Source organism: Corylus avellana, chromosome ca4, assembly GCF_901000735.1.
Source record: "Corylus avellana chromosome ca4, CavTom2PMs-1.0".
Taxonomy (NCBI): Eukaryota; Viridiplantae; Streptophyta; class Magnoliopsida; order Fagales; family Betulaceae; genus Corylus; species Corylus avellana.
The window spans coordinates 36,028,236-36,055,105 of record NC_081544.1 but is presented as its reverse complement, the minus strand read 5'-3'; the positions used below and the strand labels follow the sequence as shown (position 1 = coordinate 36,055,105).

The following is a 26,870-nucleotide window of genomic DNA, read 5'->3' as shown; positions in this document are numbered from 1 at the left end:
AAGTGATTGATGAGAAAATATGATGAACAATCTGGACTTTTTTACCCTCACCAATTACGCATTGAAGTTAAGTGTGACAATTTTTGACACAACTTGCCAATTCGATACGAACTCAACACAAAATTAAAAGGTTATGATTGAAGAGTTTGAACCATTTAATTAAATAAATCGAGTTAGAGTTAACCTATATAGTTTTATATCCATACTTTGATATGATCCGAACCCACACGCATACACGAATTACCACTCATAATTGAAGCCAATGATAAGACTTTTTGAAACATAAACTTTGGTAATAGACCCTTGAAATCCTAAGATGATCCTGTTAATAAAAAATTGTGGACTATTTTTGCCGAAAGATTGCTTTGAGGCTGCATATATGATGAATAAGAGGTTCATAAGAGACGTGGGGGTGGGGAGACTTTTCTTCCTTTCTCACTTCTTTTTCTTGGAGACTCTGATTTGATAATAGTGGGTAGGTAAGATATATGTATCTAGCTCTTCAATTGTTTTTCTCGTGTGTTGCCCACCCAGGTGACAAAACCGGGCCCGTCAAAAGCTTGCTGTTGACATATTACCCATCGTCTCTTAAATACAAATGTTTCTATACAATTTTTCTCACTTTAGTAGGTTTATAGCCTATTATTTCAAACAAAGAAAGAACTAAAGCATAATCCATTTAGCTTCATATTCCCACTCCGATCTCTTTTTTTCCACAACCCTTTTTCTTCCTCTAGTTAGATCTAGCTAGAGGGGCTAGCTATATGATACATCTCATACGTGAAAGGGAGTGACCGAGACAAAAAATAAATGACGGAATCACGTAAACAAAAGATTTGAACTCTCAAAAACTTTATATTGATATCGTGTTAAATCGTCAATTATTTTAAAAGTAAGAAATAATTTGAAATGATTAATTTAATAATTTAATTAATACACAAAACAATTTGTTAAAGTCAAAGTCCGGTAGAATTTACTGGTGAACTTCGTATTGGGTGTCTAAACTTTTTGGAGTAACGTAGATATTCAGCGACACATGTTTGAATAAAATGTAGTAATTTGTATATTTCTTTTGACTTAAGATTCAATGGCCATTACAAGTTGATCAGTTTTCACACATGAAATTCAACCTGCGCTTAGAAAACTAGAGAAAGAGTTAAATTAGTGACTGTGTCACGTACGTTGCAGAATCCTAAAGTAAAGTGGTCATCATTTCAAATATTTTCTTGGCATTAATATTCAAACAAAAATTGAAGGTCCATCATATAAATTTTAGACAGAATTCGCTATTAAAAATTTGCTTCTAATTTTTACTGTGTGTATAGGATTCAAGGATCCTTGCAGACAAATTGGAGCATGCACACAAAAAGGTCATATAATTATAAACTGGTCCCTCATTTTAAATTGCCAAATAGAACAAATATGTTAATCAAATGATTAAATTAATTAATTTTTTATTAGTTTAAGTTTTTAAGATAAGTGAAGTTTAATTTAGTAGGAATAGAGGTTTTACTCTTATTTTAGTTAAATATTTTACGAATTGAACTTCACTTATCAAGGAAAATGTTAAAATTACTCGTTAAATGACTAAATTCACTATTTTTTATTAGCTTAATTTTTTTTAAAAAAAAAAAAAACAAAAAAAAAAAAAAGAAGAAAAAAAGGGAAGTGAAGATTTATCAAATTGATTGTGTGGGCTTATCATAAAACGTATGTATGTGGCACAAATTAAAGATACAGAACCTATAATCATTGCACACTTTGTTGTCTCAAGCTACCACAGATTAATTATTTCATAATATTGGCCGGAAAATCGTTGCATGGAGATAAGATAAAGTGACGTCAGTTACATGATATGTTCAAAGTCTCAAACTTGGCCCGCCCAACACATTTTTAAAGCAATGAATCATTGCCTATTTCGGGGAAAAGGTCCCAAGGGATGAAATCAATGTCTTATTCATGAGTTTCGACATCCATGGAATTTGATTTGGAATATTAACTCTAAGACTATGTATAAGAAAGTAATGACAAATTCATCTGGCCGGGCAACCGCCACAAGATACTCGTTGTTGGTTTTCTCCGTCGCCGGCCAACCCAAACGCCCCCAATTCTCTGATCAGTATGAGAAGGTGGAATCCAGTGTGGTGTTGTCGCCGGGCGGGGTTTATACATGTTGCGGGTAGAAATGAATTGGGGTTTGATTGTTTGTTGATTAAAGTATTGGGGTTGTACATATTTTCGATTGATTTCTAAGTTCTTCAATGAGCATAGAAAATTTAGACAGTTAACCGTCAAAAATACCTGAAAAACGAAATTTAGACCCATGCAAATGCAATATACCTGTTGGGGAGAAAATTGGCAATTAAGTTTAATTAAATTTTACGCATTATCAAGAGAGGTTCGGCGTTACAAATCGCGGTTGGAACGGTCCCCAAACTCCAAAGAGAGACAGTTGTCAAGGCTAATGGTCTGTCGCACGAGCATTTCTGCCTCAAAAGGCTCACCACTCCAAAACCCTTTGCACGTGACCCCACTAAGCAACAGAAGATGCCCGACCTCGTCTAGTTCGCCCCGGCGAGCCTCGCATGTCCCAACAACCTGCAAGGTTGGATAACCACGATAATTACATTGTACGGGACATCCATTCAGGACGTCCCATCAGCCCAGAAAATGTGGGCACCATGTCCACTCGTGCAGAGGGTGGCCCACCTCCTGCAGAGGCCACACCGGACCGGCGTCCAACGGTACATGTGTCGAGACGAGAGCCAAACCCATCCAACACGGATCCCAAGGAAATCGAACGGTGGATAATTAGGGATCACTGAGGATTGTCCGATTGTGTGGCCCTATAAGCTCTTGATCATGTAAAACACATATGTATAAAATGAAGTCAATTTCAATGAGAACATAGAGCATATTCAGAAACAACTGTTCTTCTCCTTTTTTCATGCGTTAACTAACTCTTTGTGTGCCCCTATTACACTTGCTTAGTTGCTTCCCGCGTTTTAGTCTTAATCCCTCCGTGATCAGAAACTGTGTTAACAATACCCATAATTATATGCAACAACCAACACAGTTATGCAGGAGAATAATATAATATTAAGATATCAAACCAATATGAAATTATTGATCCACTTAAAAAAAAAATTTTAAAAAAAAACTGCAAAAATGATCTTACAATGCATCAATTATAAGTAGAAAGATCCTCCCATTTTAAATAAAACTGAGAGGATCAAGTTAGTGTAAAATGATGGGTAATATTGTCTTAACATTAAAATTGACAGATAATATTTACAATATTACTACTCCTTTTACGCTAAATGGATACTCTCCATTTATGAAGAGAATCTTATTTCCAATATAAGTAGAAGCACAATCTTGCAATGCGTTTAATGCTATGAAAATTGAACATAATGCTATTGAATTAATTATCATTTAATAGTATCAATTTTCAATAAGATTTGGGTCTATCAGAGAAAATCATAATTAAAGATATCAACTCCAACTATTTATGATAGTGAGGACAATTTTTTTTTTAATTTTCTTTGACATATTCACACAAGAGAGTTTAGAGGGATTCGAACTAGTGAGGACAAATGTTTTTGAGAAATGATAGAGATACAACTTAGAGACATAACTTTGGCCAAATTTTTCTCTTATGTGGTCATTTTAAAAATAAAAAAAAAAACACAAAAAAAAAAATATATATTTTTTGAAGTAATAACATCCAATGTTGTCCTTTTTTTATTTGGTATTTAAAAAAAAAAAAAAAATTGTCTTTTTCTTCAAAATAATGACCAATTTTTTATTTTTTTAATATCATACTATAATTGTAGGCCTTAATTAAGAGTATTAACTATAATTAAAGATTTATTTATTTTTTTACGAAATAAATCTTTATTATCCATTATTATTTGGTGGCCTTACACGGTTGTCTAATTGGCCTAATGATCTAGCCGGCCCTGAGAATAATTTATTTATTGGATAACTTCACTTAGGATTCCTAAACTACTACTCGTTTTGAGAAAACTCCTCAAATTTCAAAAACTCTCAATTTCATCCCCTAAACCTTCAATTTGATGCAACTGACCCCGTCAATTTTTTCCGTTAAAGACTTAAACCCCAATGGAAACCACTCAAAATATCAAATTACCCTTCAATTTTAGTGTTTTTTTTCTCCCCCCAATTTGAAATTAAGGGTAAATATGAAATTTTATAAAAGTTTCAAGGGTATAAAAATTCATTTCATCACTTTTAACATCTACAAATTGATGGAGGAAAATTGCATCAAATTGAAAGTTCAAGGAATGAAATTTTGAGGCATTTTCAAATTGCGTGGTAGTTTAAGGGTCCTTTGTGAATTTTCTCATTTATTTATTTAATGAGCAACTCCCTGCTCCTACCCTCACTCTCCTTTTTTTTTTTTTTTTTTTTAAAAAAATTATTATTATTATTATTATTATTTTATGTTTGTAGGTGTTTTCCGACCAAATCAGCAACTTTGGCATTTCTGCTATGCGTCCGTCCACCTTCCACCATGTTATACCATTCAACTCCTACTTGGCTGCTACTATTGCTGCTTGCTGGTTGTTTGTTTGTGTTTTTTTTTGTTTGAATAAGATGTTTCTTCTCTCTAGATTTGCCCTCATAAGTGAGGAGGAATAATTAGGTGTGATGAGTTATTTCTCACGGCTTGGATAATTAGGTGTGAGTGGTTATCTCTCATAGTCGGTTTAAATAAATTTTGTTAGAAAATTTGGCTACCAATATCTTAGATCTAGTCTGCTCGGAGCATATCTGTTCTTTAACTGTATTTATATATGGATTATCGAAAAATTGAAGTCATAGATAGCACCTAATTGTAAAAGGATATAATTTTTGAAGAGTTTTATGCTTTGTACTATAAAATTTTTTTGTTCTCGTGGCATCATTGTAATCCTTCATAATGCAAAGATTGTTAAAAGGTTCTATGTGGCTGGCTAGCAGTTGATACATGGGGACATGTTTTGAAGCTAAAGAGGATAACAATCTTTCTCTTGTGGAGTATGAACTACTTAATGTCTTTGAAGAATGATTGTATCTTATGGAAGTCAATGTTTTGACATTAGGGGTTTGATTCCTGTTTCCTGAAATTCTGTACAATCTTGTTGATTTTTTTTTTAATATGTGATAAATGCAAGTAATTGTGAATTTGGGATGCATTTGGAGAAGTTGGTCAATGATGCAGCTTTGTCCTGTCCATTGTTGTACTTTGAAAAGTAAATATCACATTTTCAACAGAATTGAGTGAAAGCAACTTTGACTACTTGTTTTATAATATTGTCGATTTGGGTTTATTAAACAGGTAAAAAAAAAAAAAAAATTGGTATAATATTGAAATCCTAAATTCCCATAGAAGAGGAAAGAGTAGTAGTATTAGCTCTTCATACTAGAAAGTAATTCACAAATTGATTTGATTGCAAAAGATAACACATCGATTATGATAATAACTTTATAAATTTATAAACTTTAAATTTATAAATTTATAAATTTTATTTATCGATTAAGAGAAAACATTTGCATATCAAGAACCCTTCCCTGACATATTAATTACCAGGGCCACCGAAACATAAACAAATGGTGTTGTGATTAGAGCAAGAAGCACTCGCATATTTTGCTTTAAGGATAGCCTGGCATGAAGCAATGCATCGAGGAAGAGCGCATGGATTCATCAACACGCCGAACACTGCTTCAGCTGTGTTGGGCCCAGCCGCCATGAACATCAAGCCCACAAGAAGTAGCACCATTCTCCATTGGATGCGTTCCATTGAAATTTGAAAGGGTTTGAAATCTGAATGATTTTCAATTAGTCTCCATGCAATGTATATATAGTAGTAAAAATTATAGGCTAACGACAATAAAATCGAAAAAGAATTAATAATAGTAAAGATATCAGGGTACCATATTTGGAAGGAAATCTCAACGAATCACCCTAGTAAATGAATAATTTACTTACCCAAAAGAAACGGTTGTCAGTTAGATTAGATTTATACCGGCTAATTTAATACATACATATCCCAGTAACAAATATGCTATTTACTTACCCTACGCATTATTTCTTTCTCACTCTCTCCTTTTGTTTTTGGGTTTTTCTCTAAAGCAAAATACTTACTTGACCATCAGAATCTGAATGTTTTTTCTTATTTTGCAGGCAACCCGTCGACCAAATATGGTCATTTGGTGGATGACGCCAAGAGTCTTCGCTAACGAATTCAGTTTTGGCGTTTTATTCATGTGAAGAGGGGGAGGCTAACAAAGCTACACACCGACTTGCGAAAATGGCGCTCTCCATCTCGGAATATATCAGCTGGAGGGAACATATACCCTATGCATTATGGATATTGTAATCACAGACCAAGTTGGCTTGGAGTACTGAAATTTTAGAATCCCACCTCTAAAAAATAAAAAATGAAGAAGAAGAAGAAGAAGAAGTAACCCGTCGACTGGTCCAGTTATCCAAAAATATGCTTCAACATACCCTTTATTTAGATCATAAAAAGGATTCCATCTCATATGACATGACAAAGAGACTTTGCTAGTTAAGCTAACTCATAAACAATTAAATTTAACAAAAAAATAAAAAATAAAAAACTGTTGTGATTCAATAAAAGGAAGAGATTCACTTTCAAGAGAAATATAAAATAAGTTCGCAATTTTAAAAGGTTTAAAACTGGGGATAGACTAGGATCACCTCTTACGTTAGGTAGAGGCAAAAAACCTCCAATGCACTGCAATTAAGTTTTTTAAAAATTTATTTCAGACAATCAAGTGGAATGCTATCAATAAGACGTTTGTTTCCCTTTTATCCCCTAAAGTAATGGGACTTTCAAAATCACTTTTAAATTTTAGCCCAATAATAATTTTAAAAGTCACATCACTTTGTCAATGGGTGCCTATAACTTGTTAATAAATTTTATACGACATAGAATGGGAAGGAATGGATACATTTATAGCAATTCCCATGCTCAAATAATCCTAAACTTCTATGTTCTGGCATAGAAGCAACCAAAGAACATGCTAATACACCGAAAAAAAAAAACCATTTTCTTCCTTTCTGGATTATATTTGATCGTATCACTAATTTCACACTCTCCATCTCCCTTGGACTACATAAATTTGGCGCACCGTAACGAGCAAATAAGTAAAAAGTTTTATGCTCCCTCTTTCTTAGAGTCATTGATCTACACCAACATCACCCCACCGGACTTTGTATCTTGCTGCAAGATAGTGTGCACCGACAGGACCCCGACTCCCATGTGGATAATACTCCGGGATAATCTTCTTCTCTTCTAGCTCTTTTAACAGAGGTGTGAAGAGCGACCAAGCTGCATCCAGTTCATCACTCCGGATAAACAGCCTTCTTTCCCCTTCAACAGCATCGAGCAGAAGCCTCTCATAAGCATCTGGAATCTCCTTCGAATATCTACACATAATAAAGGAGTTCGGTTGAAATTGATAAGAACACTCATGAAGTAGCACTACAGTCGAAGCCCATAGTCAGAGCTGACTTTTTTCAAGATTTGTCAAATGAACAACAGAAAACAACAATTGACCAATTTAGATCTCTGGGTTGTCTCCAGTTCAGCATCAACAAAGACTAAACATTCAAACAGGAGTGACACTTGGGGAGAGACTTGAATAGAATAGTTTTGAAATATACAAGACAAAAGCAAAAACAAAAACCAAAAAAAGGTTGTACCTTGCTGCATAATGAAGATTCAGATTACTTCGGTCCAGTCTCATTCCCAAACCAGGAACCTTGTTATTGATCTTTAAATAAATAGCTTCATCAGGCTGCACTCTAATAACAAGCTCGTTTGTAGCTCGATCAAGATCTGTCCCAAAGTTTCGATTATATAAATTTCCCGGCACATGCCTAAACTGTACCCTTATCTCAGCCCTGTGGAAAGAGTAAGTAATAAATAATATAGAATGAAGAAGACCAAGACAAACAAAATATGACTAAGACGTTCCTCCTTAATTCTGAATACCTCTTAGTATGTAATGCTTTCCCAGCCTTCATTAGAAAAGGCACCCCATCCCATCTTGCATTATCTATGAAGAGGGCAGCTGCTGCAAATGTTGGAGTTAAGCTGTCCTTGGGTACAGTCTTGTCATCGGTGTAGGCCGGGTAAGTAACACCACCTTTTGTGTGGCTCTTGTACTGCCCTGTGACCACGTTTTCTAGCTGTAATGGCCTCATTGAACGTAAAACTTTGACCTAGAAACCAGTAAAAGAAATCATTTTTCTAAGTAAAAAAGAACACAGAAGAACATCTTAGGAATTGCCAGAATTGAGGTTCATCTTTGGACCAGGGAAAACCTTTTCATTTCTGATATCTTCTGCGTCCAAACTAACCGGCGTTTCCATGGCAAATAGGGCTAGTATCTGAAGCAGATGGTTCTGCATTATGTCTCTTATTATCCCATAATTATCAAAGTACCTAGATTCAGTCGAAGAAAAAAAAAATTGTAAGTTCTAAATCATAATTAAAATACAAACGTCTGTTAGAAAATTACCCTCCACGTCCTTCAGTGCCGAAGTCTTCAGAGAATATCAACTGTACATTCCTTATATACTGCCTTGACCATAATGGCTCAAAAATGAGGTTAGAAAACCGGAGTACGGATAGGTTTTCCACAAGCTCCTTTCCCAGATAGTGGTCTATCCTGCAAAGGAAATTGTCCATACAATCAGATTTATAGTCAATATATGCGTGATAAAAAACCAAACTTGGTTGGAAAAACTCACCTGAATATTTGATCCTCCTTAAGGTACTGTTTGAGACCTTTTGTCAACGCGGCTGAGGATTCCGAATCTCGACCAAAGGGTTTCTCCACAATGACCCTGGTCCAGCCATTACCAGATGAAGCTGACGAGCTTGCACATCTTACAGCATCTATGAATATATTTGGAGGTATTGACAGATAGAAGAGGCGATTTGAAACCCTTCCACCCTGCAGAAGCAGCTCCTCGTTGTCAAATAAATGTACTTAAATACATGTGCAAATCGTGGAAAGAGAAGAATTTCATTAGAGACAGAGAACAAAAGCTTCTTGTCCTATCTTGATCTTGAAGAAGAAACAAGACAGTCAACAAATGAAATATTTACAGCAGTGCCATTATGCTAAAAGTCCTGACAATTTTTACTACAATTGGATATAATGTAAAGGAATAATTCTTATGAGGGCTTATTTAGGGCCATTTCCTGATAAATATATCTCTCGTTTTGGAAGACCATAAATTGTGAGAAGACCAAAAGTGTGGTGAATGCATCACAGGGAAGTTAGGATCTTAACATCCAAGATAGACACTCCTATTGATGAAAGTGAAGTCAGTAAGCATCATCAGCAAGCCAGATTTTGCTATAACTTCCCTCTAAAATAATATAGCATCACCACTGTAAGTTAAATGACCATGTAACATTCTATCACGTGCAGCCACACACAAATTACCTCATGTTCCTTCAGCTTCTTGTCTAACTCTGCAAAGTTTTCTTGCGAATCATACTGCCCAGAATGGTAGAAACACCTTCTAAGAAATTGCTCCATCTTTTCACTGCAGTTCTCTCTGAAAATTCAGCAGAAAGAATATATATCACAACTGAAAAACTAAAAAAAAAATCCTAAAGCACAATAAAATACACCATGCATAGTATGGAATACTATATAACCAACTTCCAGTGGAGAAACTACATTGATACATGTATACCAACTACGCTTCAAGGCGCAAGCAAAATGCAGATTGATTTACCTCTTATCAATTCTGCAAGTAAGGGTCTTGCTAACCATGTTTCTGAGTTCAGCATCGGTCATCTTACTCCGAGCGTAACCACACACAGTAAAGTGCTGCGGAGAAATACTTCCATACTTTAATATCAAGCAACAAAATATTGAAAATACAGTAATACGAACCTGACCATCAATAAAAGAACATCAGGAAAAGAAGTTAAAAAGAAAGAAAGTAGAAACCTTAGGAAGACAATCCTCATAATAGAGTGCAAAAAGTGCAGGAAATATCTTCTTCTTGGCAAGGTCCCCAGAGGCTCCAACCACAGTAATACTAACAGTGGAGTCATTTTCATTGATGCCAAATCCCACTGCATCTTTACATTCGTCCGGAGATGGAACCGACAACAGCCCATCTTTCAATTTCTTAAAAGGAGTCTCATTTTCAATTGGGGTTATTGTAGAGGCCACCGCACCTACACCCAATTTCCATCCAAGTTAACAAAAAATTGACAATTCCAACTCTTGAAATAGACAAAGTAGTGAACATGTTTAATCATATATTAAAATGGACCAAATGAGTCAGTAATTTGACAATTCCCATCTGGTTACTCAGAAAACTGAGAAATGGAAGTAAAGATATGAATCTTATGACTCTTCTTTGTTATGTTAACCATGCCATATCAATCAGGTTGAACTGAATAAAACAAGAAAAAATCTAAATATTCAAAAAAATTATTTCCAAATGTTTTTTCTTCGATTCTCATTATAATATTTAGACAAAACACAAGTCGTTTCAGAAATCAACAAGAATAATCGTAACTGAAACGCTAAGACATATTCCTAAATGGGTATCAGCTAATTGAAAAGAAAGAGAGAAACCAACCATCTTGCATGCGGGCCACAGACTTCGTTTGGGACTGTAGGGAATAGACCTTGGCCGCGAGAAAGCGCTTAGGAACCGAAGAGACCGACACCCTTTGAAAATGGCCGAGATTAGACGATGACGATGACGAAGACGAAGAAGAAGAAGGTCCAAAAGACGACGATTGTAATGGTGAATACGAACGGCAGTGTGTTGAAGAAAGGGCCGCCATCTCTGTCTCTCTATTTGCTTCCTCTGTTGGCTAATGAAAGAATTTTTATATAAGAGTCAAGTCCAATGATGTTTCAGGGTGCGAAGAAAGAAGGCGAGGGTCACGGCAACTTAGGAAACACCGAGGGTTAGAAGGCCCTTGAGATCTCCGAAAGGCTGCTTTGTCCTGCCAACAAATTTTAAGAGAAGGAAAATAGAGAGAGAGAGAGAGAGACAAAGACCAAGTGGAATTTGATTCTTGTTTTAGGTTAATTATGTAAATAACAATAATGTTTACCAGATTATAATGACTTGTTTTGTAGCCTGACTCTGTAACATGATAATGGGCCTAACATTATGCATGTTAAATGTGCCTCCATATAAGGTTTTGACTTTGTTTTTTTTTTTTTTTTTTTTTGGTTTAAGCAATGGCAAGAAGAAAAGTTACAATTAATTAGGTGGGTTGATTAAATGGTTGAAAGAGTCAATGACACTGTTATATTAATAATATGAAATAAAAATGTGATTTTTAGTATTACTCAATATAAAGAGTAACGGATATGCTGTCACGTTAACATTATAAGATAAAAATATAATTTTTTAACATTTCTCTATCTATCTTGAGAACATGTAATTTTTTGTAGTAAAAAAAAAAAAAAAGTAATTTTCATATAATTTTTTAATAAGATTAATAAATATTAATTTTAAAAATTTTGTTTAAAAGAATTTTGGAAGAGAATTTATACTTGTAAGTAAAATATGCACATTGTGGAGTGTGGAATAAAAACATCGAATTTGGTTTATATTTTTTTGTTATTCTTCTTGCTTAGTAGTCAATTTAGTGGATACTTTTGAGGTGGAATATGCGCTAACCCAGAATAAAGTCTAGAAAAATAGAGTAGAACACTAGAACATCTTACATCTATTTGCCTTTCTATGGAAGAAAATTCAGGTACGTATCCTAGACACCCCCACTAAATGTCAAAGTTAGTCATGCTATACATCACATTTTTGTCTTTTTTTATTTTTATATTTTGTTGATGAATCAATTAGCCATTAAATTAATTATTATTTTAAAAAAATAATATAAAGTTTAATTAGCGATGTCACATTAACAAAGTAGAATAAAAATATTGTATATCGCATTACACCACACTTTTATTTCATTTTGTTAATATGATACTGTTAACCAATTATTATTTTTTTAAAATATATATATAAAATAATTAACAATACTCTATCAATAAAATAAATAAAAATATGGTGTATAAGATTACTGAATGAGTTGGGTCAGAGCTCTTTTATCTTAAATCTAGTGGCTTAAATGGGAAGTTGGGCTGGGGAGGCTTGATTTAAGAGTTGGGCTCTGAGCTTTAATATACTACTACATCGTGGAGCGCTGTAGGGCCAACGAGCACACAGTGAAGGGTTCACCATGAATCGGCCACTCTAGGAAAACCCAATTTGATTTTCATTACAAACAATTTAATAATTCAAAAACCAAGTTTGGCCCAGTTAAACAACTAAAAGGCTGTGAAGTTCGGTGAGGCCTTTACACACGTAATTTGCTGCAACAAACTTTCTCTTTACTCCAGACTCAACCCAAACATTGAAATGGGCTAATGCATGCCCTCTTTGGATAAAGTACACGTTCAAAATTGTCCGCCAAATAACAAATGTTAAAAAAAAAAAAAAAAAAAAAATCCTATATTGGAATGATAGGAATCTCTTATAATTGGGTGTCCAAATTATAGCTTACAAAGAATTTTGATTTCGAGTAATTTGTTGTAGTATTGTCAGTAATTTGAATAACAAATATAAGAGAGTTTTTATAGGATCTATCTAGCTAAACATACAGACAGGTAATTCAAAACTTATTTGAGCATTTGGGTCTCATATTAGTTATTTCATTCTGAATTGTCCAAAACAAGTGAGCTCTACAACCCCTATACTCTCGATTGCCCAAAATTCCAAGTCTCTTCCGGCTACGGCTGTGATTTTATACAGCAACATATTTAAATATTTAATGATTTAAAGTCACAAGAAAAACCTACTCTACCCTCCCCCAGTCCCACCAAAACCAAGAATTGGGTATACTCAATAAACAAGACTTGTGTACACAATTATTGAAGGATTTGAATTTTAACAATTTGTTGTTCAAACATTATGTGAGAAATCACGTGAAATCTGCTAGCTAAAAAAAATTTTAGATTGTTCGGTCACTTAATCGGTTAGATAAATTCATGTATACTCTCTCAAATATGCTGATCAGATTGCCAGGTAATTGGGCGAAAATACTTATCAATGATTGAAAACCTAAAAACATATGGACAATTGACATTATTGTTGCCTGCAAGGCTGCACTCACGTAAAAAAGAGAAAGCTTTTTCCCTTTTGTTTTTTTCTGGGTAGAAATACGGGCACGAGTTCGTTAAAGATGATCAATTTGGGCACGGAAATAATGCATTTTGTCACCAACTCATGTTCCTTGTTTTTAGCCCATCTCTTCGGTGCTAAGGAAGGAATTTTAGCAGTGAAGAGGTCAAAGGTCAATTTATACACGCTGGCCCATCTCAGTTGAACCTCCCGAATCCCTGGCAATAAATCTCCTTCCCATGCCCCACCGCACAAAGGGCTTCCAGCTTCCGAAACTAAGGAATCTCTTTAATTCCTTGTCACGGGTCACCAAAAGCAAGTGGCCATCAAATCTAATTGTAATGTTGAAAAAAATTAAAAAAAAAAAAAATTCTTTTTATATTTTCAGTCTAAAATCTAATTAATGATAATGTTAAAGTGGTTTTTTTTTTTTTAATAAGTAAGTAACGTTAAAGTGTTGATTAAATGATTAAATTTATATATTCGTATAAGCTTAAACTCTTGAGGTAAGCAATGATTTGACATGATATTAGAGACAAAAGTCTCGAGTTTGAACCGTCACTCCATCAATTCACCGCCAATTTTTTTTTTTTTTGAGAGAAAGCAATCTTTATTCAAAAAAAACTGAGAAATGCGGGACAAAGCCCTACATAGATAGAGCTAATTGCTCTAAAATAACAATGTCAAGAATACACTGGGGGGGTTCTTCAAGCCACACTTGGTCAGTTGAGATCTTTAAAGCGTGCTGGGCCATTTCATGAGCCGCTGAATTGGCTTCTCGTTTGACATGGCGAACGTTCCATCTACGGAGGGACCCCAAAGCCAATCTGGTGTCTTCTATGAGCTGCCCATACCGTAGCCAGTTTGGGTTTGGATCATTTATGGCCTTCACTACCATTAGAGAGTCCCCTTCCAAGAGAATGTCGTGAATTCCAACCTCTCTACAGAATTCCACTGCACAGAGTGCAGCAGAAGCTTCTGCTGTGACCGGTTCGTGTTCTGCCCATATGGGCTTGGCGAGGCCTGCTATCACGAAACCCTTTTCATCCCGGATCAATACACCTACTCACATCCGCTTCTCCTTCGAGGCTATAGCGACATCCCAGTTCACCTTAAAAAATCCAGACGATGGGGGTTCCCATTTCTGTCTCCCAGCCGAGGATACAGCAGGTGCTTCTGGAGCCTTGGCGTTTACGTTGTGGAAGAGTTGAAGGGAAGTCTTGGCTTTTTCAACTACTTCGTCAGGATGGGTAAAGGGTCCCCCATGAAGCACTTCGTTTCGTCTCTTCCAAATTCCCATGGCTATCATTGCAAATAATTCTAAATCCTCCTCTGGCAGCCGCTTCACCATTTCCTCCAGAATGTTCGTAAAACATGCACCCCCAACCACCATTTTTTGTAATTTTCTGCTGCTCCCACACCAGACATCCTGTGACGAGACACAGTCCCACAAAATATGGGCCGTATTTTCTGGGCTCCTGCAGCAAAACATGCATTGGTCCTCCGGCAAGACTTTCCGCTTCTTAAGATTTGACTTTGTGGGCAGGATATTATTACAAGCCCTCCACAGAAACATTTTGGTGGAGTTTGGGATCTTCAGTTTCCATATCTTTTTCCAGATTGCTTGACCGGCACCACCAGACGAGCACTCCCCGCTCCTCCTTTCATTTCGTTCTATTTCCAAGTGGTAAGCGCTTCTAACCGAGAATTCACCGCCAATTTTAATTACAAATTTGATGTGTTGGACCTCATATAAGTGTTATAATATAATTAAATTATTAAATTTACCATTTCATGTAATTAAGCTTAAATTTTTAAGACAAGTGGTGATTTAACATGGTATCTTACCTATTAAAAAATGTAAAAATATTTATTAAATGTTTAAATTTAACTCTTTCTATAAATTTAAACTAATGGGATAAGTGTGGATTTAATTTTTTCAAGCTATTCGGTGGCATTAAAATATTTAAACTATGGTCTCGACGTAGTGTACAGTGTATTTTTGAGTACATGTTTAATTATAATATTCATTGTGGGTCAGATATAGACCTCAGCATTCACTCTTCAAATTATTTAAGATTAATTCAAAGATTTTCACTATATATATATATATATCTCGGTTTATATCTCGGTTTATATCTCGGTTTAATTATAATATTCATGTGTTTAATTAATTCTATTATGTTTTAGTTTTAATGTGAAAGGGGATGTGATGTCACCATTTGTCACAATCTCATATATCAAAATTCAAAACTCAAAAGTGTACGAGTTTTTTTTTTTTTTTTTTTTTTTCAGTTGTTCTTATACACCTCTATATGTACTCACAATCTCATATATCAGAAAGAGGATGATGGGGGAAGAAGATGATGAGTTGAGTTGGCATTTGGATGATGAAGATCATGAACTATGTCCCTTGTTTTTTGCATTTTGTGTATTACTTTCAAAAGAATGCACTGTGTACATATTTTTCAGGTTAATTATAACTTAATTGTTATATGATAACATGACATCAAGCTGTTCTTCAGAGCACACAAACTGAGCATCTTTCGAGATTTCTATACCTAAAAGAAATGATAATTCCACGGTTTATTATACTAATTTTCTCTTCTTTTTTGGCAGGGTGTTTATTATACTAATCGTGCATGCTTTAATTAGTACAAATTAACCAATCATTTGGGTTCAAGCCACATTTGTTTGTTGACCCTCGCAATAAACTCTTCAGCTCTTTTCTTCAGCTCCTCAGCAGGCAATCCAGCCTCTTCCTCTTCATCATCACCTTCTGCAACTTCTTCTTCTTCTTCTTCTTCTTCTTCTTCTTCTTCTTCTTCTTCTTCTTCTTTCAGTACTTCTTTTTCTTCAACCATATTCACACCGTCCTGATCAGTGAATTTCCTCTCTTCTTTTTGCTCAAGAAGTACTTGGGAGTCTCCATCATGATCAGCTTCAGAACTCCTCTCCTCTTTTCTCTCTTGAAGTTGAAGAGTAGTGGAGGAGTGTCCCCTGAGACTGCGACTCCTCTCGACATATTGGTCAAGAATTTCATTGACAGGGGATGAGTTTGAGCCCACAAGCTTTGATTCCCCCACGAGGAAGACGACAATGACATTGACTACTATGAACAAGCACTTGGGGTTGACGAAGAAAGCAGAAATATTTGGGAGAGAGATAAACAGAAAATGCTTCATTGAGCAGCATAGAGAAGGAAACCAGTACGGATATGAACATATTAAACTGCATGTTAATGCTGTGATAGAATGAAGAATTAGATCGTAAAGAAAATGACTTTTATTGTAACTATTCATGGCTCCATATTTTTCTGCCTTGATTGGATATTCCATATTGTGGAAGTGGGAAACAAGGAATTTTCTATGTATATATGGGTTCAAAAGCACTTTTGGCAAAAAAATACTGAGAAGAAAACTAGCTAAGGAGAGAAGAGTGGAGGGCTTGAAATTGCTGAGAGAGGCTAGCTTCACATGGCTGAAAATAGAGCAGTGGAAACAATGAGTTATATATAGTGAGAGAAAGCAGGAGGATATTTTGGTGGATTCCAGGAAAGCTAAGCTAGCTACTTTATAATTATTGTAATGCATGAAAGGGTTAGCTTTTTGAAAAGCCATGGCAGGTTGAGAATGTGTGTATGTTTAATTAGGTGCTTCTGTATTTTTTTTTTTAGCCTCCATTTCCTTTCCACTCTCGCTGTTGATGGTTTTGAATTTTCCCCAAATGAGCATTTAATAAGAGACATTGAACATGCATGTATATAAAATAAAGTAAAAACATTCATATGGCACAAGAGATCAAGTAGTTTAATTTTTAAGCCCATATATATATATATAACCAGTAGCGGAGCTAGGTGGGCTATGGCTCCCCTTCGCCCCTAGTTTTGTCCATGATTATAAATATCATTCTATATATGCATGATTGCATGTTGTTGTTGGTTTTTTTTTTTTTTTTTTTTTGATATGTCCACACAAGAGAGGGAAGAGAGATTCGAACTAATGACCTCCGCTTCATAAGGCGTGGTCTCTAACCGATTGCATGTTGTTTTATTATAAGTTATATGTACATATATACAAAGACATATAAATCTTATATTCCATTTTCATGATAATTCAAAGAAAAAAAAAGTACCTAAAAAAAACTCAAAGAAAAAAAGTGTCAACCTTGTTCTAAATTGTGGTTTTAAATAATAATTTCAAACTAAAAGTGTGATTTGAAATAAAATGACAAAAATATGTTTTTTGGGAGTATTTTTTTTTTAAAAAAAAAAACTGTGGTTTGAAAACTTAAAAAAATTTATATTTTTAAATCACAAGTAAACAGTAAATTTAAAAAAAATAATATTTTCAAATCATACATTTTAAAATGCGCACATTTTAAAACCATAAATTTAAACCACCCTATTTTAAGGTTAATAAGTTTAAAAAGTTACCAATAGAAAGCGCCGGCCATGTATTCCTACTTTTCTTGGGTGCATCATGCATGCGCATTGGAAGAGAAGCGGGTCCTCGAATTAAATATATGCCAAACGTTATTTCTATGCTTTTTCTAAGGCCCGTTATAATTGAAATGGCACGTGTGTTGGATTTAGAAAAAAGAGGTTGTAAAGTAAATGCACATTCGGTTTAAAAAATATTTAGTGTTGATGGAAACACCGAGAACAAGAACATCATGGCCAGTGTCAAATAATATAGTTGGTTGCTTAGAACCAAAAATAAATAAATAAACTCGGTTTTCTTTTTCTTTTGCTGAGATAATCTAGTTAAGGGTTAAAGTAAATTTACTCACACACTTTTTAAATCCAACTTTTTATGCATGCCCATATATTCTTTTGGCTTGGCATGTTAATGTCCTCATGTTTAGATGGAAATAATGTTTAAACTCAAGATTTTTATTTTAATATATGGTTAAATTATGATTTATGTTAAAATTTTAAATTGATAAAAAAAATAATTAATAATCTAATATTTTCTTAGGTAATAAATTAGACTTGTTTGAGTAGCTAGCATGCATTATTTTGACTACTCAGGTTCAACGAATTGGCATATGCTTTTTGTAAAATGGACGGTTTATTTAGATTCCCCTCCAGAAGATGGCATCTTACTAACGTGTTTGAAGCTGAAGGATGTTTCAAAGAAGGGACTTGAAAGTGACGTTGACATGAACAAAAAAAAAAAAAAAAAAAAAGGCATTACTTTCTTCTCCAAGTAGATTTGTCGCTATTTGTGGTGGTTTTAAAAAAGTATGGGTGGATGCGTTTCTTCGTCTGGGAAGAAAGTAAAAGAGAAATGGCGGTGGTATGATTTATGAGGGCGTGTTTCTATTCTATGTGCTACTCAAAAGAAATGGACAGCTTCATTACTTTGACACTAGATATTTTTCTCCATATGATTTCTTTTTATTTGTTTATTTGTTGGGATTTTGGTCTAGAAATCGATCAACATAAGCTACATTTATTTTTATTTTGCTCGACTTTCCATAATAGTAGTAGGTCATCATCAATTCCTGTTCTTTTATACCGCCATTCTTATTGTTTTAGTTAATCAACAAATAGTACTTTTTTGTTAGAACAATTTTGCACCTGCAAAAAAAAAAAAAAAACAAAAAAACGAAATAAGCTATAAACCCTGTCAAGAGGGTAATAATTCCGATGCTGAAGAAAAAGAATGATATTTATCTTCAGAAAAATGGCAATTTAATAAAAAAAATAGTCATTATTACTTCAGGGTTTTTTATTTTTTATTTTGTTTTTTAAAAAAAAAAAACCACATAAGAAAAAAATTGAGCCAAAATTTTGTGTCTATCATTTCTCAGTAATAAATGAGTAATGTTAGAGACTCTCTTTTAGTCTTTTTATCCTCTTAAAGCTGATGTGCTTTTAAAATTACCATTAAATTTTACATAAATCATACTTGAATTTTTGATTCAATGACGATTTTGAAAATCAAATCAGCTTTAGAAGGATAAGAAGATGGTTCTTAGCATTAATCGTAATAAATTGCAAAAATAAGCAAAATTTAGAGAAGAGACCACAAGTGCTAGTCAATTGCCCTTTATGGTGACTTAACTTTAGTTGCCTTGTATTGTGAGTTAACTTTAATTGCCTTTTATAGTGACTTAACTTCAATTGCCATGTGGTGCGGCAGTTATCACGTATTCGGTAGACCCGGGTTAGTGGAGCAATGCTTGATTTAAATGGGTTGGTGTTTCAGTCATATGGGCTTGTCAGCCCATAAACCCAACATTTAAATATATATATATATATATATTTCATACATGAGGAAAAATGTATAAACCGGACAAATATGAAGGATTAAAGGAAACCTTTGTTCAATTTAGAAAGAAAAGGATGACACCATAAGCAAGCTCTCAACAGTAAACCAGAACCTGGCAACCAGTCTTTAAAAACTGAAAAGGTTTTAGTACAATGCATTGTGCCTATTGGGCTTCCAGGCATGCAAATTAATATATAAGCCAAGTGTCCGCAATCGCAATGCGACTCACCAAGTCAGACAAATGTTTTACAATGGATCAGTCAATGGACTGACAAGAAAATGAGTCACTTCTATCAATACAACACAACGGCACTATTTTTCATCTTGGATAAAAATAGAACCTAGCTAGACGATACAAAGCACTCTAAAGAAAACTCAACAACAACAACATCAACAACAAAAGAAGCCCGCAAAAACATTACTACAGGTTGCTCAATTGCAGGCATAAGACCTGCTAGAGAGAGTCAAAGATGGTCGACTCTAGCTATTGCTAACAAAAAAGAAAAGAATTCTATGCAATGAAATTCTCCACCCAGAAAGGAATCAGGAGAACTAGATTGCGTGCGAAACATCACCGGGGAAAAAAAATAAATGAAACAACTACTTCTACTTAGCCTCTACCCCACAAAAATGTAGAACTAATATCCTCAAAGTACCACTGCAACCTTCTCCTGAGAAACATACGAAGAAGGATGGGCGATCAAGGGCTCGTAGTGATCTGCTCCAGCACCACACCAACCTGTAAGTAAAAATGCTCAGAAATGTAACTAAAGATCCTACTGGTTGGTTGTACCCCAAAGCATTCATGGGAAATTGAGATTTGTAAGTGAACAAAAGTTAATCGTCACCCAGTGCTTTTATATAAGCAGAAATGAAAAGCTCCATTACCTGTTCCTTTCATGAAAAGGAAAAAGGGAGGTTCACAAATTTGACTCCTTGGACGATGTGGGAGGAAGAAAACACAATTCTCTTCATCAACCATTGCATCTGATCCATGTGCTTGCACCTGTAAGAAATGTAACTAGGAAACTCAATGATACATCATTCTTAGTGTAAATGTCCAAAGACTTAACAAAGCAAAAATTCTTCTCCAAAGTTAAAAGAAGATATATTATTTACAACCAAAGAGTGGTTACCTACATCCAATCTACTAATTACCTCTCATTATATTATGGTTAATCACCTTTCGCATTGAGAAGTATATGCACCCCATAAAGAGCAGATTTAAAATAGAACATATTTTCCAAGATGACCAGCAATAGCTACTTAAAATGAAGACTTTTGCGAGACAAGTTGAACTAAACATTCCTTTTACTATTCATTAGGTTGTTTTCAGATGAAAAATTTTCAATGTTTGGATGAGTATATTCAAAATTAAGAAATTAAAGTATTAACAGTGGTTACAATGCTGATGGTAAATTAGTAATGGTGGTTATAATAGCATAGAGATGGTGGCAGCAGCCGATGGAGATGGTGATAATGATAAAGTGAAGTCATGGTGACAACAATGATGGTGATTGTGATATAAAGAGTAATGGTTGGTTCTTTGAGAACAGTAAAATTAGTAGAATTCGGACGTGTTACATGACCTTGGGATTTGGATGCTTAAAAATATTTAGTTCAAAAATTGCATAGAAATTTTGAAATGATACTCTTGTCAAGAGAAATCAATATTGGGATTCACAAAATATAGCTTCAAGAAAATCCAACCTCAACATTAGTAAGCATGAAAACTGATGCGTAAAACCCATAATAATGAAAGACAAGTTTATTACAATTACCAGATAATATCATACAAAATCTCAATATTATCAGATATACCCCAGTTAAAGTACACCTAAAAACAGTTATATAACCAACCACATTACCAAACTTTATTAATCAGACAAAGTATGAATATCCGAATCAAAATGCAATGAATCTAAGAAACAGTGTTGTGCTTACCACATATATCTCCCGCTTGAACTCCGTCGCAAGACACTCTATCGCTATATCGTCTCCGAAAGCCGCAGCATGGCCTTCTCTGTTCTCATCTACAGATAATAAACCCTCCTCAGTATACTGCAATGTGATGATATCAAATTCATCATCAGATGAACCAGAGATCGACATGTATTTGGCCCAACTCGGACCATCATCCACCAGAATACACCGCTCTTTGTATATAGACTCCGCCGCCGTTTCTCTTCAATCACAAAAATAAAAATACAAACCAAATAAACTACAAATCTACAATGCCACAAAAATCTGCAGTAACATTGGACCATTAAACCCTTAAAAAATTAAAAAATAAAAATAAAAATTGAAACCTTTCAGATCTGAGAATTTGTTAACAAAGAAACAGATCTAAGAATCAAAAAGAAAAAGAAAAAAAAAAAAAAACCTTTGCATGCCGAGAAGAACGAGCTCGTCAATGGCGGAATCCAAAGCCAAGCGATCGGATTTCTTGGCCAAGAGCTTGACTTCTTGGACGACGTGAATGCCCCACCCGCTCGTCAGATCGGGAGCGTACATGTGGCGGATCGCGTCGTCGATGGCCTCCCTCTCCCCCCCTCCGGACGATCCAAAGTCCTCCAGGAACCGCCACACCGTCCTCCGCCGCAGCTCCCGCGCGTCGAGCCCACGCGCTGCCATGGCCTTCTGCGACGCCGTGAAGAGGCAGTTCCCGTCGGCCGAAACCTCTCCGCCGTGGGAGAGCCGGAAGAGCAGCGAAGCCGAGGGGGACTCGTCCTGCGGGTGTTTCCACAGCACGCCCTTGGCGTGCAGCCTCTGCAGGCGGCTCCTCTGCTGCTCCTCCAGCCCGTGAACATCGTCCCAGGCGGCGGTCGTCGTCTGGTCAACGAGATCCACGGCCTCGATCGCATCAAGAGCGTCTGGCAGTGGCGCTGACTTTGTGTCCCTCCACGGAACGGTCGGTGATGAGGTTTGAAATGTCTCCGCAACGGTCGTCGAATCACAGAGTAATTTCCCCATTTCCAAAATCTTTTTTCTTTTTTTCTTTTCAATAAATCCTTTTTCTTTCTAATCTTGACTTTTTCTGTTCTTCTTCTTCTTCAACGGGGAGAGGACGAGTTGCAGAGAGAGAGAGAGGAGGGAGGAGGGAGAGAGAGAGAGAGAGAGAGAGAGAGTAGGGTTAACGGATAGATGCACGAAGCGGGAGAATTTAGACACGTGGCGAAATCTGTGGCGTTTAGTGTCTCTAGGACGCCCAGTCTGACCGTGTTGAGTCTGTGGACCATCACCAGCTAACCTGAGCCAAGATAATAAAATAAAAATAAAAATATAATTTAATAAATATTCTCAACTAGACGTTGCTGGTGTTAGATCTTAGTTGGCAATAATATGCTTTATGCCTTCAAAAACAATGTGGGGTTGGTCGACCAGTCTCTCCCCTCCAATAACATCTCGATTTAGTACGTACAATTACCAATCAGATCTTCACTGAAATATAAGGCCGGCGATGGTCGAACCCCATTTGACGACGTCCTATTGTTCCATTAAAAGATTAATTCCTGTAACCGTTGGAGAATAGAAAGCCATGGAAATTATGACAGTATTCTATTCAGATGAGATGACTCTCTCATTTGAGTTTTTTTTTTAAGGTAAAAATTTTATTTTGTTTTATTGGGTGAAAAGCGTTTTTAAGCTCTGGTTATTAAGAACGTAATTATGATTGTAAATTTTTGGGAAAACAATTCATAATTATCATTAATTACTAAACATTGATGATTATTTCCTATTCTCAGTTTCTCAAATAAGGAGACTATAATTAATACAGCATAACATCTCCAAAGTTGGTTGTTATATATATATATATATATATATAACATTCAATTCTTGCCCATGTCCCTCTCACTCCGTGGATTTGGGTTTGGATTTGGACCATTTGGTGATATATAGAAAGTGTAAAAGTCTAGTTTTGACGTGATTGCAATGGTTCTTTTTCAATGAACTATATATCCAAGTAATGTTCATGAAAATGAAATTTAATTTATCATGTTAAAAGAAATTGATTACATTATCCTCCATCAAATTGGAGGGAAGTAATTTCATTCAATTTAGTCTAAAAACATATATCAGTTTAATGCATTGGATTTTAAGCAATTTTTTCCAATTTAATTTAAAGGAAGACTTTGTTCACGAAAATCAACCTCTAATGGAAAGTAGCACTTCTTGCAATATTACATGTAGAAGAAAAAAAAAGAAAAAATTGTGAGTTCATCCACCAAAACAAATGAAAAGAGAAATAGACGAAACATTTTTTTTGCCTTTCACACGCTCACTCTCTCATTAAATTATAGACTCATATATATATTTCACATTATTGAGCATGAAAAAACGTTTTCATCACTAAACATTTGGTTGGGATAAATATGTTGGGTTGAGTATTGGGGAGGATATTGGAAAACATTTCCCCCTTTTTCCCCTTCTGCATCTTTTTTGTTACTCTTGTCATGTGATCCTTTCTCTGCATGTTCTTGCTTCACAATCTCTACGTGTTTTCCAAGTCGCTTCTTGATGATTTCAACGAGTTTTGGTGGGTCGAACACTCCCCTCACCGTCACTCGTGAGGTTTCCATATTTGCTTCCACTGTTAGGATTCCTAATTTGCAAAATTTTCCGGGAAAAAAAAATAATTAAAATCTTATTTTCACTCTATCATATTCATTCCAAAGAAAAATTGAATCAAATATAGATTTACCTTTCATTCTCTCTATATTTTTCTTGATATCATTTGCACAACCTTCACAATGCATGTACATTTTGAGGGCCACAACCTTCACTTGGACCTGCAAAAAGAAAATCAAGAGTAAGAGAAAGATTTTAATTTGCTTTGTGCACAAAATGCAAGCTAGAGTGTAGCACAATCCCGAACTATTGATGTAACACCCTCAGTTTGCTTCCTGTGCGCACAAGACACAGGATGAATTTCTTTCTTTTTTTAAAAAAAAAAAAAAAGAAAAATGTTTTGTAGGTAATTGACCTCCTCTTTCTTCTTTTCGGGTTCTTTTTTCTTTTCATTATTGGATTTTGGCAGCGGAGAGATAAGCTCAACGTTTCTACTATACTTGTTCCGAAGCCTTTGCAAGGCTTTCTGTGGATCGGCTCTTTTGCCCTTCACAACCACCCTGTGATTTGCAATATCTATGGTGACATCTTCAACGCCTAATCATTCGAATGCACAAATTAATTTTATTATCAAAACAAATAAACTAACGAAGATATATAGACAGAAAAATTAATATAGATATCGTCAAGCATTACCATCAAGACTTTTCAAGCATTTGGAAACTTTTTTACAGCATCCTTCGCAGTGCATGTATGCTTTCAACACAATATCTTTGCCCGACTTATCTGTCTTCTTCTCTTCCTTTTGTTCCTCTTTTTTGGTATCAGCCTTCTCTTGCTTCTTCTCCCCATCACCCTGGTCGTTTTTCTCTTCCTTTTGGGCTCCATTTTGTGTCTTTTGATTGTTTTTTCCCTAGCGAAAAGAATAAGATTTAATAATACCGTTAAAATAAATGGTTTTTGAAGTATCTATGAGGTGTTTCAGTACCTTTCCCATGGCTTCTATCTCTTCAAGGTCAGGTTGGGTTGATGAACAAAAATTGCCAAGTTTTACATGGAAGGTACGTACCTCAAAATGACATTTAAATGAGGTTGTCTCTGATCTCTCTCTGGTTCTATTTATCTCTTGAGGAATTGCTCCAATATTTGTCTACTCTAAGTTGTATCTCACAGATTTTATAAATATGTTATTGGACTAATTATTAGCAGTTCAAGCAGATGAAAAATTTCTAATTTTTTCATTAACTCTGTGACTGTAATTGCATTGGATATAGATGGGGTTACTATGTTACCTAATTAGCCAATATCGTTTATATGTGGTAGTTTTTTAATTCTCATTAATCTTTGACAAATTAATGCAATTCCAACTATGGATCGAGTTGATAATTCCAAACTGTTCATGAAACAAATGATTTTAACATCCGAAAATTGTCATTGAAATATAAGACCTCAGAAGTAATTTTGGGTTGCCCAAAGTTAAGGAAATTTATACAGCATTACCACTCATAGAGCCTTGGATTTATTGGTAATAAATTTGTAAGGAATAAAAGTTCAGTTACAAGAACATATATACCTAGGCGTTAAGAAAAGTAAATTCTCAGCTTTAATTTGCACTTATTTCTGTTTTCTTATAATTATAATAATTGCACTTGTAAAAGAATTACTGCTTTTGGTTATTTTTTATTTACCTCCTCTTCTTCTCGTTGTGAAATTAATAGTGTAAATAATTCTTCTAGTTTTTTTTTAATATAATGGATTTCATTAATCAATCATTGACAGAGTAATTTTTCTATCAAAATAATATCACAGATACATTCAAGAGTTTCCTCCGGCCAAATTTTATCTAGTCTCCTTTGCTGACAAAGCAAAAGAGGCAGTCATATTACACTTTCTACTAATAAAAACACACTACCATCCTTGAAAGGTGTCGAGAGTCTTTCTGGTGCCATCCACAATGCGCACAAACCGAGTGCCATTGCCTTCCAGTCCCGCCACAACCTTCACTATAACTTGAGCATCTCCCTCCAAAATTAATCGTCGAATACCTATTTGTTGCCAGAAAGAAGCAGCGAATAGAGCTCCCATAGCTTCAGCAGATGTTGGGTCAGGAATCCCCGGTCTCGTTGTGCAACTGGCTATGACTATATCTCCCATCTGATCACGCACCACGACTCCCATTCCAAAACGCTCAGGTTGTTTGTCAAGGCCCAAGTCCCAGTTAGCCTTGCACCAACCAGGAGGTGGTACAATCCATCTCAATGGCATGCTACTTTCATATACTCTTTTTCCTTGCACAGTGGCATTTGCTTGACAGTATTCCTCTACAGCCTTCTTATTTTCACCAACAATTGCGTTCGGATGAGAGAACACTCCCCTGTGTATCACCTCATTTCTGCGGAACCATATTCGTCGAGCCGTGTCCACAAAAACAGTCAAAGCTTCCTTTCCATAATTATTTAAAAAACCCTCTACAACTCGTAATATGTCAGGGTCGTGCAGAGAACCTTTTTGGAAACATCTCTCACTAGCCCCCCAGACATCCACGGCTGATGGACATGTCCATAAAATATGAAACACCGTTTCTTCCTCCATGTTGCAAATGGGGCACAATGAGTTCGAGACCACTTTGCGCCTGAACAAATTACCCTTGGTAGGCAGCAGATTATGGCAAGCCCGCCACATGAAGTTTGTTGCCGCATTTTGGAAGCTCCATTGCCATTATCATCGTCCATATCTCACTGTGTTCAACCCATGATGAGCTTCCTGGTTGATGCCTTTCCTCTCTTTCCTTAGCAAGATAGTAT

General features: G+C 35.4%; 4 protein-coding genes across 4 annotated transcripts; all 4 read right to left on the bottom strand.

Annotated features, from left to right (window-relative positions):
* Positions 1 to 6,967: 6,967 nt before the first annotated feature.
* Positions 6,968 to 11,057, bottom strand: LOC132179219 (glucose-6-phosphate 1-dehydrogenase, chloroplastic). The gene is made up of 10 exons (XM_059591888.1): positions 10,655 to 11,057; positions 10,012 to 10,244; positions 9,794 to 9,888; positions 9,496 to 9,610; positions 8,792 to 8,997; positions 8,560 to 8,709; positions 8,363 to 8,483; positions 8,031 to 8,260; positions 7,739 to 7,939; positions 6,968 to 7,462 (listed from the first exon to the last, which is right to left on the bottom strand). Exons 1-10 carry the CDS (start codon positions 10,863 to 10,865, stop codon positions 7,213 to 7,215), a joined length of 1,812 nt encoding a protein of 603 aa, XP_059447871.1. The 5' UTR covers positions 10,866 to 11,057; the 3' UTR covers positions 6,968 to 7,212.
* Positions 11,058 to 19,591: 8,534 nt separating this feature from the next.
* On the bottom strand, positions 19,592 to 22,689 carry LOC132177841 (uncharacterized). Its single transcript, XM_059590310.1, has 4 exons — positions 21,881 to 22,689; positions 21,442 to 21,682; positions 20,386 to 20,503; positions 19,592 to 20,236 (listed from the first exon to the last, which is right to left on the bottom strand). Exons 1-4 carry the CDS (start codon positions 22,468 to 22,470, stop codon positions 20,145 to 20,147), a joined length of 1,041 nt encoding a protein of 346 aa, XP_059446293.1. The 5' UTR covers positions 22,471 to 22,689; the 3' UTR covers positions 19,592 to 20,144.
* Positions 22,690 to 23,813: 1,124 nt separating this feature from the next.
* On the bottom strand, positions 23,814 to 24,838 carry LOC132177023 (heavy metal-associated isoprenylated plant protein 8). The gene is made up of 4 exons (XM_059589218.1): positions 24,763 to 24,838; positions 24,482 to 24,663; positions 24,200 to 24,287; positions 23,814 to 24,100 (listed from the first exon to the last, which is right to left on the bottom strand). Exons 1-4 carry the CDS (start codon positions 24,815 to 24,817, stop codon positions 23,814 to 23,816), a joined length of 612 nt encoding a protein of 203 aa, XP_059445201.1. The 5' UTR covers positions 24,818 to 24,838.
* A 1,136-nt stretch (positions 24,839 to 25,974) lies between these two features.
* LOC132178490 (uncharacterized) lies at positions 25,975 to 26,658 on the bottom strand. The gene has a single exon (XM_059590918.1). The coding sequence runs from the start codon at positions 26,656 to 26,658 to the stop codon at positions 25,975 to 25,977; it is 684 nt and encodes a 227-aa protein (XP_059446901.1).
* Between the last annotated feature and the right edge of the window lie 212 nt (positions 26,659 to 26,870).

What these genes read in the sequence shown, in the direction of transcription:
- LOC132177841 (XM_059590310.1), bottom strand. Translation starts at nt 22,470, where the DNA reads ATGGGGAAATTACTCTGTGATTCGACGACCGTTGCGGAGACATTTCAA. An exon ending in GTTCTTCTCGGCATGCAAAG is followed by an intron (nt 21,683 to 21,880) that starts GTTTTTTTTTTT and finishes TTGTGATTGAAG; the next exon opens with AGAAACGGCGGCGGAGTCTA. An exon ending in TCAAGCGGGAGATATATGTG is followed by an intron (nt 20,504 to 21,441) that starts GTAAGCACAACA and finishes CATTTCTTACAG; the next exon opens with GTGCAAGCACATGGATCAGA.
- LOC132178490 (XM_059590918.1), bottom strand. Translation starts at nt 26,658, where the DNA reads ATGGAGGAAGAAACGGTGTTTCATATTTTATGGACATGTCCATCAGCC.
- LOC132179219 (XM_059591888.1), bottom strand. Translation starts at nt 10,865, where the DNA reads ATGGCGGCCCTTTCTTCAACACACTGCCGTTCGTATTCACCATTACAA. An exon ending in TGTGGCCCGCATGCAAGATG is followed by an intron (nt 10,245 to 10,654) that starts GTTGGTTTCTCT and finishes AATTGGGTGTAG; the next exon opens with GTGCGGTGGCCTCTACAATA. An exon ending in AAGGAGGATCAAATATTCAG is followed by an intron (nt 8,710 to 8,791) that starts GTGAGTTTTTCC and finishes TTTCCTTTGCAG; the next exon opens with GATAGACCACTATCTGGGAA.
- LOC132177023 (XM_059589218.1), bottom strand. Translation starts at nt 24,817, where the DNA reads ATGCACTGCGAAGGATGCTGTAAAAAAGTTTCCAAATGCTTGAAAAGT. An exon ending in ATGCTTGAAAAGTCTTGATG is followed by an intron (nt 24,664 to 24,762) that starts GTAATGCTTGAC and finishes TCGAATGATTAG; the next exon opens with GCGTTGAAGATGTCACCATA. An exon ending in CCGAAAAGAAGAAAGAGGAG is followed by an intron (nt 24,288 to 24,481) that starts GTCAATTACCTA and finishes TTCTTTTTGCAG; the next exon opens with GTCCAAGTGAAGGTTGTGGC.